A 13,986-nucleotide genomic window follows, 5' to 3' on the forward strand; every position below is an offset into this window, starting at 1 on the left:
ATAATTTATTTCATCATGGATGTTAATCCTGTTATAAAGATTAAATTATGATCTTGAATCTTGATAGGCATAAAATGGCATAAACTATTATTTGACGAATACCTTAAGTCATAGTAACATACAGCTGTTCATATGCCATTAAATTATGAATCTACATAATAATTTATTTAGATAAGTAGTAGTGATGCTTTTATCATGGCGCCAACTATCAGTATGTAATGACGTGCATTACATATTAGCAATGAAATTTTCCAAACATAATAATCATAATAAGTTGAAGTTTTCTTATTTATCAACTGATCTTTTAGGTGGGGAAAAAAAGTAGTGTCACACAGTTCATTAATTCATTATTAATAATCTTTTTTTATGAAAAATATATAGTCTCCTCATTAATTCATTATTATATTAGAACATTGTAGAATTTATTCTGTGTGATTGTGTTATTCTCGTCACCTTTGGTTTTATATTTTCATGATGTTAATACAATGCTACTAGATCCAATGCTTGACAATATAATATATATAAATTTATTTAACTATAAAAACAAATGAATAACAAATATTGTTACATTTATTTCTTTATTTTATTTTATTCTTTTAAATTAAGCTCTCATGTGACACAGTCTCAGCTAGATACACGGCTGTAAAAGTGCTTACCCATTTTCTTGTGCTACTCAACCAGCAGTGTGACCAAAGTCCAAATAAATAAAATAAAAGACTAAATTATTGAAAGCTTAGAATAAATTTATTAAATTTTAAATTTTTATTATTAAAAATGATAGTTTATTTACTCTGAATAAAAACAAAATAGCAATCTTAAATTTTTATGTGACCCTGTTCTCGAAATACGTTACTATTTCTTTTTTTTTTTCTTTATTATTTTCTTGGACTTTGATACTATTCCTTATACCAAAGAACTTAATTGATGTTAGACTTTTCATTCTCTTTTGTTGTTGTCTCCTCATCGAATAATTCTTCACAGCAAACATCTTTTTAAGAAAAAATATAGGTAGACAATGAAAATATTAAATAATGTGAATAATGGATATATTAGATGTTCAATTCATTAAGTGTGTGAATGATTATTCTAATATTAAATTTTAGGTAAATAATTTGAAATATAATGTATTTTACCTGAATTGAACCAATTTTAGAAGTCGTTCTTCATGTTATTCAAAAAGTCATTAGTTATCTAACATAATTTTTTTTTAATTCAACTGACGCTTACAAATATATAATATAAATATAATTATCTGGATTCAATTTATATTATACACACCAGTTAACGTAAAATTTGTGCATAATAAACAGGTGTTCATATATATTGCCATATATTAAAAATTTTGGTAATGATTATTATGTCTTCCGTGTAGATTAAGTTGAAAAGTTTAATAAAGAAACTAAATATTATAATATCAAAGCAAACTATTGTAGAATTTGACAACGTAGAACTTCATGTGGAAACCTCGAAACTATGAACATATATATGTAATTATATATAACACTTCAAAAACATGGCATAGATTTGAGGAGTTCAACAAAATCAAAGAGGAAGAAGAGGGTCTCTGTCTTTGTCCTTTAATTTCTCTTTCCTTCTTAGCTTTCTTTTGAAGAAGATTAGAAGATGATTGAAGATACACTTCTTATTCACAAGGTGAGAGACTTAGACTTAATTATATATATTAATCCAAATAAATCATTAGATGGTAATTTTAATTTCTTTTATATTTCAAATTATTCTAGATGTTCTATTGTTTTCAAATCATTGAAGAACTATATATTTCTTAATTATTTGAAATTTTTCTCTTTTTTTTTTCTCATTCAAATCATTGGACTTACATTCAGCTGCCAAATTAGTTTTCATGTATTGACGGATTCCTTAAATTCTTAAAAGGAGAAGATTATTCATTTTTTTTATTGAATAAATATGAGTTTGGTATGTATAGTTTATACATTATGGTTTGATTAGGTTTATTTAAACATGTTATTACTATTACAAGTTTCTAGCCTCCTACTTTTAAATTTTAATGAATAAGCTTTTAGATTTTATGTATGCTTCATTTCAAGTATAATAGCTAAGATAGAGAACCTTATTATTTATATCTATTTTGATATTATTTTTTTTCCTTCAAAGTTATTATAATATTATGACATATGAATGGCATATATATATAATATAGTATCAATTTCATGATTACAGGACTATGTGGACATAAAATCTATTAAGAAATCTCCATTAACATATGGGTTGGTAGTTTTGGTCATCACTGCAGTTTGTGGAATGTATCTTTGCTCAATTAATTTAGAGCATCCAAGGGTTATTATTAGAGCAAATACAAAGTTGTTGGAACTTAGAAGTAAAGTCTTTAATAGTAATAATAACCATTCATCATCTTGTTATCCTTATGGTGTGGAACAATGGGAACTTCCCTACTTGCATTATCCACAACCCAAAACTTATAACAGGTAAATTAATAATCTTCATTTCTCTTTAATAATTTGTTTGCCATAATTCATACAAGCCTATCCTTCAAAGTATTGCTGTTAAATCTATATTTGATGTATGTATCGTTATGAATACTTTCAGATATATTTTAGAAAAAATTTCAAGTGTACCAAAAATATCGGTGTTTCAGTTGTTTTAACGTTGATTTTAATTAATATATTATATATATTTTTTTATAATTTAGATCAAACAGTTAAAATAACTGAAATACGGGTGTTTCAGTATACTTGAAACTCTTCCTATATTTTATACAAGATTTTGTTTTAAGTATTTCATTTTTTGATACAAGCCTATCTCTTTTATTGTATTTTGGTATGTTAATAAGAATTTATTTAAAAAAAATTAGTTGATCATACATATTAATTATACATGACTAGCTACTAGCTAGCTAGATCACTATTAAGTTTTAAAATATTGAAATTATTAATATGGTAAAGATTTATATACATATAAAAAATAATATTAGGGATGATCATCACTTGTTGCTTTCTTTTTTAAAAAAATTGTTTTGTGGGTTTATTATATTATTTAATAATGAGATTATTTTTCATGAGTTTAATTTAATTAATAATTAATCAATGATTTGTGGATGTGAATACAGAGAGGAATGTGCATGTAATCCTGTTAGGTTTTTTGTGATCCTATCAATGCAAAGATCAGGAAGTGGATGGTTTGAGACATTTTTGAACAGCCATGGCAATGTAAGCTCCAATGGTGAGATATTCTCTTTGAAAAAAAGAAGAGAAAATGTTTCTTCAATTTTGAAGACAATGGACACACTTTACAATCTTGATTGGTTCACTAGTGCTTCCAAGAATCAATGCACTTCAGCTTTGGGATTCAAATGGATGCTCAATCAGGTTTCTACAAATCAATATATATTATTCAATTTTTTTTATTTGAGTTTAATTTTCTATACGCTAAAAGCGAATATAAAAGAGTTTTACACACACATTTAGTCGTGTATTATTATTATATCAGTAAAATTTAATTTAAATTTACTACTTATTCCAAAAATATTTTAAATATATAAATCCGATGGAACTGTGTATAATTTTATGTTAACAGTGTATTAGTATCAAACTCTTTTTACCTATCAATCTTACTTTTCCTTAAGTTTTTTAATTTTTAATTTTTTGTATTTGAATAAAAATTATATTTAATTAAATACGATAAAAGATAAAAAAAAATGAAGAAGGACATTTTTTTAACATGACCTCTTAAATGAGTATGAGGAGACTATGCCATTTGAGTTATAAGTTATAACTCATTGCCGTATGTAATATTGTTTACATCATTAGAAAACTTTTTTTATTATAAAAAAGTGTAAGTGTAATATCATGCTAGCTAGCACAATTATTTGATGATGATAAAAATTAATACCACTAGAATTTACTAAGAGGTAATAAAATGACACAAGTTAATAAAATTATATATGTATTCATTCAATGGTTAAAAATAGTACATATAATTTATAAATGAAAAATTATATTGACAAAAAGTGTGGATATTTAGTAATTTTCCAAAGATGTGATTATTATGTTATACACTACATAATATATTTCAGGGTTTGATGGAGAATCATGAGGAGATAGTGAAATACTTTGAAAGGAGAAAGGTTTCAGTAATATTTCTTTTCAGAAGAAATTTGCTTCGCAGAATGGTATCTGTTTTAGCAAATTCATATGACAAAGATGCCAAGCCATTGAATGGAACCCACAAGTCTCATGTTCACTCTCCATTAGAGGTCTTTCCATATTTTACTTTCAGAAGTGTTTAGTAAAAAAAAATATTAGCTAAAAGTAATTATAATTTATTTTATTTAATATTTATTAAGTGTTTGTTTGGATGTTATTATTTTGATAAAAAATATTGTTTTAATATTTTTTTATTTTTTAGTGTGTTTGGCAAACTTTTAGTAATAAAAATAAAAGTACTAGAAAAATAAAATAAATATTTTTTTTGAGAAGTTACAATTTATATCTTTTTTTAAAAGATTTTTTTCTTTAAAAAAAGATGTTTTTCATGTAATAAATAAACAAAAAAATACTTTTATATTATTATACCCAAACATAATTGATAAATAAAAAAATCTTTTTACATGAGATATTCAAATATAAAAATTACTTTTATTTTTTTATAAAATCTTTTTAAAAAAACTCAAAAAAAAATTTTTTTAGAATTCATCCAAACAAACCTTAAATATTATAATAATTAATTAATATTAAATAAAGTAAATTCTTACTGTTTTTTCTCCCTAGAATGACTTTTCACTTTCTTCATTTCTTGCATGAATTTCTTTTATTTATTTGTTAAGGGGAATAAAAAATAATTCCGTAACACCTACACTCTCTGTAGAAGATACTATTTTGATATTAATATTTTTTAATAATTAATATATGTTCTCTTAATTTTGTTAATTAAAAAATAATTTAAATATATAATTAATTAATAATATTTGCATTTTCATATTAGTGTAGGAGTGTTCAGTATATAATAATATTTTATTTATAAATTTTAAAATCTACAATTTTTCTACTAACATTTGCAGAAAGTTGTAAATTAGTGTTTTTTTATGTTATTTCTTTTTCTAAAAATAAGGGAGAAAATAATTTCTACTTTTTCCTTTTCAAAAAATAGATTCTTATCTATCCTTTTTTTTTTTTTGCTTTCTACATGTTTACTAATATTGAGTACTCTTTTTTTAAAGGTACTTTATTGGTTTTCTAATATATTGAAAAGTAAAACTAAATAAATAACATGTAGTTGCAAATTGTGAGAAGTTTATAATCAAATTGCTGCTGCAAAGAGATAGCATTTAGTTGAAAAGCCACTTTTTAATTAGAATAAAGTAAAACCAAACATGTGCTATATAATAATTAATCTACCGAGTTGATATGAAGAGTAAATAAAATTACTAAATTTTAACAACTAGGGTTTGCTAATTTTGCAGGCTAAAATTCTTGCCAAATACAAGCCATGGATCAACACCACGTTACTGGAATCAGAACTGAAGGAAACAGAAGAGACAGCTTCAAAAGCCATTGAATATTTTAACAACACTCACCACATTGTTCTCTATTATGAGGATCTTCTGAAAAATCTCACTGTAAGGCACATGTCCACCACCAAAATATTCACTCTTTTCTTTTCTTTTTTACAATGTTTAATTCTCACTTTTAAGTTTGGTTAAAAAAATAAATATATTTTTTCTATAAAGGTTAGTAAAAATCTAATATTTGATATTTAAGCAAATTTCACAATTATTGAATTAAGTGGGGGAATCAATTTTAGTATGAATGTACTTAAAACATGAGTATTAGATTAGATTGAGGTAATGACTTAAATTTGATAAATATAATTAGTACATTGTGAACAAGAATTATTTAATTAAGTTAGTTGACTTAAAAAAAATTTAGTAATATAAAATTTTAAAAAGATATTATATTCTTGCACATATATATATATATATATAAGTCTAAGATGACTGTTGAAATATTCAAGTAAAATAATGAAAGCACAGAAAATTTTATACTTATCATGCTTAAAATCTGAAATATATTTTATTTAGATGAGTCCAATGTTGACATTTCTTCATATATACATCCAGAAACTGAATGATGTTCAAGAATTTCTAAGAATACCGCACAGAGATTTGCACAGTCGTCAAGTGAAGATACACACAGCTCCATTATCAGAACAAATTGGGAACTGGGAACAATTACAAGAAGCTCTCAAAGGGACTCAATACCAAGCTTTTCTATCATCAGACTGATGAAAATTGAAACATAACACACAATCTCTTTCTATTTGCTACCATCACTTTTTGATCCATTTTGTGGACCAGTATATTTCAATACAAGTTGAAATATATTCAATTAAAGTGTGATAGTGATGAATAAAATAGAAAGGTAGGAGCTGATTTTGCATGGTGTAACAATTAGTGCCTCTTCTATGTAACTTGTACATAAAAATTATTCTTCTGACATTCTTTTCCAAAGTATTAGTATGATTAAGATGATAAAATTTTGTAGCTTCATATAATTTTTACCCACCATTTTTAACCCTATATGACACACCATGATTAGCACATTTACACTACTACCTTTTTTTTACAGAATAGATGAATAGGAAGAGAGACAAAGAACAGATACAAAATCTACTACAACAACAACAACAACTACTACTACTACTACTACATTTTTTTTATGTTACAAATTGAGAACAAGATCAACAGATCATTGAACTGTCCTATCACTATCATCTGTTTGTAATACAGTGTCATTCTTCTGAGTATTACTATTACTATTGTTTTGTGTTGTTTCAATAATGAAATGGTCAACAATTTTGACTGTGTGCACTGGATCCTGGTTGGAAGTTGCTGCTCTCCATTTGCTTGGATGCTTTCTCAAATGGCTCAACTGTTGTGGATTTTTTGTCTCTCCATCCCAATCAGGATCAAGCTTCCAATCCTTAGGAACCTGCTCATTCAAAGACGTAATCGATTTTCGTTAACACAGTTCATAAAATACAATTCTGTGAACTCATAACGAATTACGTGTTATCTATAGACAGTTTGAGAACCTTGCTAGTTGCTACTTTGCATGTGTTAAAGAAATTTGAGAGATTCAAATTATTGCAATAACTGACTATTTATTGCAACATAATTCTTTAATCCAAGTCTATTTATTGATTATCATTATAAGTTTTACTTGGTGCATTTTGGTTTTAAAGTTTGTTACCTTATCAACTGCCAGGGTATAAACTTCAAGATCGCCATTAGCCCTGATGTGAAATCGCGTGAATGATTTGTAATTCGCTATTCGTAGAGACGAGAAAGCTTCGTCAAAGTGCAAGCCAAGCCAGTTGATGCAAATGTACAAGTAGCTTCCAAACACCAAAGAAACAACAGGTGTTGAGAAGACCCAGAAATAAAGGAAAACAGAAGCGTAATAGATTACAGCACCCCCTCGCGAAAGAGACTCTAACCCGTTCTTACAAATATTGCTACGGCTAACAGCCATGACCTGGAAAGGGAGGAAAGAAAAACAATCATCTCCATAATCATATCATGATAAGTAAAATTGAAACTTAAAAAGAATCCATTTCTAACCTCTGGCACATCAAAGGCGGACATTAAGTACTTGATACATGCTGGATAAAGTCCAAACGTCCATTGTTCAATACGAGCTCTGAGGCCGGTGGGATCAGGAAAGTGTTCACTTTCCACCGATCGGTACCACTGATATAAAGTATGATACCCTGGATCATATACCCAAAAAAGTGAAACTAAATAATTTTTCTCATCATCCTAACACAAAATCATCAGAGACAAAGGTCAAGCATGAACACAAATAATTGAAAAGGTTGAAACAACACCTGAAGTTGCCAGCAAGTTATGCCGGATGCATGTTTCCACGCCTATTTCAAGAAGTAACATAAGAATCAATGCCGAAGCAAGGTGAGCGGAAACATGAAGAATTCCAACCATTGCTCTTTTCTTCCGCGACAACTTGGATGGAACAAAAGAATATGCTGCAACCAGTAAAGCTATAGCTCCTGCCAGCGACACATAAGAGTGCTCCAGGATGTATATAAATTCATTCCACACAGTAGCCAAGAAGTTCTTAACATGACCCGGGAATGTATCCTCTTGCAGGATATGATTCAGCTTACACTGGAAATCAAAATAAAGAAAACACTATTTAGTGACAAATGGTAAGACCGTAGCACAAAAGCCGTAATTAACATTTGGGAGGGGAAAAAAAATAGAAAATAAAAAGGAACAGAAACTCACTTGCGGAAACACTGAAAAGACCAGTATAAAATATATAATGCCTCCAATGAAATCAAATTGCCAGTTCTTCTTACGAAATTTTAGTATGTTTCCTAATGCAATCTGCACCATGTTAAAAATTATATTATACCATGTGTTAGAAAAGGCAAAAGGGAAGCCGGTGTTAAGTATCCCATGTTACATAGGGTCCAAGAAATCACACCCCAAGAATATAATGTAGACATTCTACGTACCCTGCTTGAATCTTCAAAGGAAGGATATGCAGACTTGCATTCATAGTTAACTCCATAAAGCTTTTGAAATTTACTGAAAACATGGGTGGGATGAAGAAATGCTCCGCCACAACCATTTACAAGTAGATGATGTACATGGATAGGCCCCTCTGAATTTACTTGAGTGTGAGTATGACGCATGTAATGATGCAAGTCCCCGGCCATTCGAAGCTTACATCTTCCTTTTAGATAATCACAAATCAGGTGAGAAATATTCTTTCCAGTTACATCGTTCCAATACCAGTCAGTAAGCCAGTTAGGTTCATGGGTTATGATGATCACAGAATCATCCTCTTGAACCTTGACAAAGAGAAAAGAAGCACCATGAGACGAGAGTGGGTATACTCAATATGTAGATAGGTCATATAAATAAATGATTCAAACATTGCTAGGTCATATAATAATTTAAAATGCAAGTTTATTCAAATGCTCATAACATAGTAGTCCTATGTAAAAAGTTTGCGGAGAAAACAAGAAAGAGATCGCTAAAATAATTATTCTACCTAAGTTTAGAGTATACTTATTTAGAAAATAATTATTTCACCATCACATAAAGTTGTAAGAAGACAACAAAGAAGAGGAAGCAAAAATTATTATACCTTCTCGTTGATCAATTGACTAAAGAATTTGAATTGGTACACATCAATATCACCATGGAGTGCTAGATCAAGCCCAAAAACCCACCACCGTTTAGGGAGTTCCAAAGCAAAGTAACTCTTTTTCTGTGGCATTAACCATCCCCCTAACCAACTTCTATGACATATATACCGCATGAAGGTCTGGAGTCCATCAAACCAGTCTGACAAGCAAAAAATTAAAAATAATAACAATAATAATCACTGCATCGTATTGGCTTTAGGCAGAAACGGAATTTAGAAATCCTCTCAAAAATAGGATGAGATTAAATGACAAAATCAAAAAATAATAATTATTTTAGAACAATCTCCTTGAGAACGAATAAAATATGGTGGAGCACAAATCATGAGCTGAAACTAACCATGGTTTCCAGGAATAACGAAACACTGAGGTCCTTTATAGTTCTTGAGTTCAGCTCCATCGGGTACCTCCGGCTTGTTAACAGCTATTTGCTCTGCTTTATACCAAGGAGGAGGTTGAAGAGCATACTCGAAAGGAACAAAAAGGCGCCTTTCGTATGTGAATGCTGATGGGTTAGGATACCTACAACAGAGCAGACACAAAATCATCAAACAGCACTAAAAGATGGACACAGAACATTTCAAAATGTTCAAATGACACATTGACTGCAGCATCAACATTCAACATGAGTCAACTTATCATTCATATGAAACTTATAGGAAATAAATAGTACTTAATCAAATCATGTGATGATACAATAGACACAATAAATAGAAATAACAAACTTACGCGAGATCACCTCCAATAATTAGCAAGTCTCCACGCTTTAATTTGACCACAGAATCATCTTTCACTGTACGAAGCTGAGGCTGAGCAAGAAGCCGTGCAACAGCATAAGATGAGTTCCCTCCATCGCCAGTATCAGCCATGAAATCAAACCAAAAATCATCCTTCTCATTAAAATGATCGTACATAATATCACCATTATGATTGTCATCGTCAACCTTACTCATTGCTGCCTGTTGATAAACATAAGGGTTTCAGTTAAAGTAATTGTATATTGAATACTTCATCGGATACACTATAACAATCTAAGTACTTCAAGGTTCAAACTACATATTAAACTGACACAGTGATACAATATTATAAGCAATGTTAAAGGAAAAATAAAATGTTACCTGCATCATACGCATGTCAAAACGCCCAACAAAGACAGTTACCGATACAATGAGGTCAAAAACTGTTTTGAATAAATCAGCTGATGTTCTGCATCATTTAGTATTTTAAGGGCAAGTGTAAGAATGCAATCAAAGGGCACCTTCAAAATCCCCAAGAATTTTTTTTTTACAAAGAAAAAAGTGTAATTGGTAAACATAATAATATTTTAAATTCATACCCAGAGTACCAAGGAACCATGTCCAAAAAATCAGGTTTCATCTGCTTCTTCTTCATCTTCTCATATTCTTTAACAGATAGTGGGTGGGTGAGAGCCCATCTGTTAATTTTTCAAACATAAGAACACAGCAATCAAGTTAATTGATGAGGAAAATATTAATGTAAAGTAATATGAAGATGTAATATGCATCCTGCTCTATTGAGCCTAGGCTTCATGGCAGTGTGCAAATTGCATTGCAAAGGGAAGTAGTAAACAACTAAACATAAACAGTTTTGGGAAAATAAAATACATTGTCAGAAACACAACATATACAAAATTAACCCTTAACTCGTTCAATTATGAAAAGTTGGGTGGCACTAAAAAAAGCTTACGTACAAAAGTTATGCAACAAACAATTTTCATCATGCACTAATCTTAATATCTATTATTAGGAAAGGGGGGGGGGGGGGACTACTTAATAGTGTACATTTTCTATTAATTTGAGCCAGGAAAAAGGATTCTCATACTTCATGCTAGAAAATAACAAAATTTAGCACATGATGAAATCAATTACTTACCCTGTTGACCTTTCAACCACATAATTTGCAATGTAAAGCCCAATAAATGTGGCCCACAGAGAGTAGATGGGAGAAATTTCATTTGATGAACCAGGACAGGAACCATTGCAAGAAGCTATCTAAAACACAAAAACAACTATGACTATAATGAGTAAAGTAGTACAATCAAAATATACATATGATTTAACATAGAAGATAGCACAAATCATATATATTCATATTGGGTACCTCGCCATAAATAACCCACTTTGACAAAAGTGGATAATCACTTGCAGATCCAACTGGAGCAAACCAAGATGAGCAAACCTGATCCTTTAACTCATTCATCCGAAGAAACTTTGCAAGCCATGTGTTTCTTTCTTCTTTCTTCCAGAAATTAAACCAGTTAGAATTCTTACGGTCAAGTGGTCTCTGTTTTAAAAAGGCACGATTGCCGCAATGACTGTAAAATACACAGCACGCGACACTAAGTACCTGTTAGAAAAAGGAGGCATCAGAACAATACTGACACTTTATACCTAAATACAAAAGATAAAATAAAATAAATCACCTTTCAAACTTACAGCGCAGTTTTGAAGAATGGTCAAGATCTGTGGTCTCTTTCCAGCCACCCGTGAAACAAGGCCAATATACCAGAGGCCGTAAAATATAATGTGGAAGACAAGAAGAAACAATATAGAAGAGAGATATATTGTCAGAAACAAAGATAAATTCATCCTCATATCCACCCCCATTGACTGGAAACTAGGAAGATGATACACTGCTGCCACTAAAATCCAGACTATGTACCTGTAAAGTAGATAAGGAATTATTTTTGAGCCGTTAATTAACTTTTCATAAAGAACACATAAACATTCGGTGGTAAAGAAACTCACCATCGACTGAAATTTGAATAGCTAGGCTTGATTGTCTTCCCTATAAATGGCGACGAAAAGAAATAAAAGAACCCAAACAAGCAGCCATACATAGACCACCACTTAATGTTGTTGTCTAATTTTTCTATAAGAGTATGCATGTTGTCGGACGAGATGAAAAATAGGCAACCAACAACAACAGCAATTATAGCATGTCGGGAATGCTCGTGAGGGTAAGGGTAAGTGTGGGTTAGAATTGTTCTAACCCTCTCCATTTTGATCGTATCGAGAAAACCGGAAGACTGCTTTTCAGAGCCCATACCAATCTCTCATTCAAGAATAAAAAAAATCTCTATATATATTACTATATAGTTGTGCCGTAATGTTTATCAGAATTCCTGCAATGATGAAGTCCACTTTAGACGTTCAAGAAAATCACGAAAGCAACACCACAAGCAATATCCTGAACAAAATTATAATAATAGCAACTTTAGTATAAATTAAGTGTAATGGGATCACATTATTCACATATAGACACATAGAAGAACAATAACATCAAATGATAAGCTAATTATGAAGTTAACTTTCAGTTAAGTATTTGTCAAAGCAAAGGACACATAAGAACAACAACTTCAACCACCACAACAACCAAATGAACAAAGATCAAATGTAATAACTTTAACTAGCCAAATATATGAACCAATGTCAAATCAACTTAAATGCTTCCATGGACCATCCTCTTTCTTTTTTAGGTATCTTCTAGAATCACATCCTCCAGAAACACTATCCCTTATAACTTCATAACCCATTTCATTTCCCAACACTTCTCCCTTTTCAATTCAACATCCTTACATTTTCCACAAGTATATGAAGTTCATTCAGGATTCACATCAAACAGGTAGAAGACAATAACCTCAGATGGAGGTTACAAGCACAAAGTGCAACAAAAATAACCACTACAAGTCTACAACAAACTACTAATACCAAACAAAACTGAGTAAATCATACTTAAACCAAACAAAATATATAACCAAAAAAAAATCCAAAATTGAATTCCTACAAAAAGCAGTTACCACAAGTTACCAGTGTTGTATACTTCAAATAAAACATGACCAATCAAATTTGGTAAGAAACCGAAACCCTAATCTCCTACCTCCTCCTCCTTTATTAAACTTTAAAGCAATACAAGAAGCATAGAAAGCAAAGAAAAACATTTAAATAAGGAAACAAACCAAACCAAAACCTTCAAAGCCACAAAAAAAAAACACAACGCAACGTAACATCATAACCAGAAAAAAGAGAAAAAAAAAACATTTTTCAAACTTAACTGCAACATGATAAACACCGACCATAACAATCTCCACGTTCCCAACGTTTAAACAATACAAAAAGAAAAGCACGAAAATTGAATATAAAGAGAAAATAACAATAACAACAACAATAAAAATAATAATAAAAAAATGAGAATTAAGAAGAGGGAAAATTGCGATTACCTTCTAATCTATGTAGAGAGAGGAGAAGGAGGGTGAGAAAGGAAGAAAAAGCGCGCATGTGAAGGAATTAAAGAAATGAGAAGAAAATAGAAGTAAGAGTGCATAAGAACACAACACAAAGTTGGCATCTGAGAATGTTTGTGAGGAAGAGGAACATAACAACGGCATATTCTTTTGAACCTGCGACCATAACACACCCACCACCATTTCCATCATTTTTTATTTTAATTAATTAATTAATTAATTTTGTTCTTCAAATTATTTATTTATAATTTTACTTTTATAAAAAATATATATTTGTATTTTGTCCAGGAGTTATTACTCAAATAGTATAATTTCTCTGTACTTACTTAAGAGGTCGTGAATTCGAATTTTTTGTCACATGGTGAACATCTTGCGTGGGTATAAGTTCAGTTTCAATTTAGTGTGGATATATACGTCAGCGTTTTCATCTTTTATTAATACAAATGATCATTTATTCTCCAAAATATTTTAAAAGTGATTAATATTAGTCG

At 29.9% G+C, this 13,986-nt stretch overlaps 2 protein-coding genes across 3 annotated transcripts; one reads left to right on the forward strand and one right to left on the reverse strand.

Annotated features, from left to right (window-relative positions):
* Positions 1 to 1,421: 1,421 nt before the first annotated feature.
* On the forward strand, positions 1,422 to 6,531 carry LOC112756170 (uncharacterized). Its single transcript, XM_025804630.3, has 6 exons — positions 1,422 to 1,653; positions 2,200 to 2,465; positions 3,107 to 3,365; positions 4,073 to 4,252; positions 5,459 to 5,614; positions 6,116 to 6,531. Exons 1-6 carry the CDS (start codon positions 1,624 to 1,626, stop codon positions 6,278 to 6,280), a joined length of 1,056 nt encoding a protein of 351 aa, XP_025660415.1. The 5' UTR covers positions 1,422 to 1,623; the 3' UTR covers positions 6,281 to 6,531.
* Positions 6,497 to 13,709, reverse strand: LOC112756169 (uncharacterized). Of its 2 annotated transcripts, none has more exons than XM_025804628.2 (16): positions 13,472 to 13,709; positions 12,000 to 12,441; positions 11,688 to 11,913; positions 11,353 to 11,598; positions 11,125 to 11,243; positions 10,568 to 10,666; positions 10,350 to 10,437; positions 9,961 to 10,190; positions 9,572 to 9,753; positions 9,174 to 9,373; positions 8,536 to 8,874; positions 8,303 to 8,404; positions 7,885 to 8,182; positions 7,619 to 7,767; positions 7,248 to 7,532; positions 6,497 to 6,986 (listed from the first exon to the last, which is right to left on the reverse strand). In XM_025804628.2, exons 2-16 carry the CDS (start codon positions 12,296 to 12,298, stop codon positions 6,744 to 6,746), a joined length of 3,105 nt encoding a protein of 1,034 aa, XP_025660413.1. In that variant the 5' UTR covers positions 12,299 to 12,441; positions 13,472 to 13,709; the 3' UTR covers positions 6,497 to 6,743. The 2 variants fall into 2 exon arrangements, with proteins under 2 accessions (XP_025660413.1, XP_025660414.1); XM_025804629.2 differs by having other exon boundaries at positions 12,000 to 12,376; positions 13,472 to 13,705.
* Positions 13,710 to 13,986: the final 277 nt, after the last annotated feature.

Source organism: Arachis hypogaea, chromosome 6 (genome assembly GCF_003086295.3).
Source record: "Arachis hypogaea cultivar Tifrunner chromosome 6, arahy.Tifrunner.gnm2.J5K5, whole genome shotgun sequence".
Taxonomy (NCBI): domain Eukaryota; kingdom Viridiplantae; phylum Streptophyta; class Magnoliopsida; order Fabales; family Fabaceae; genus Arachis; species Arachis hypogaea.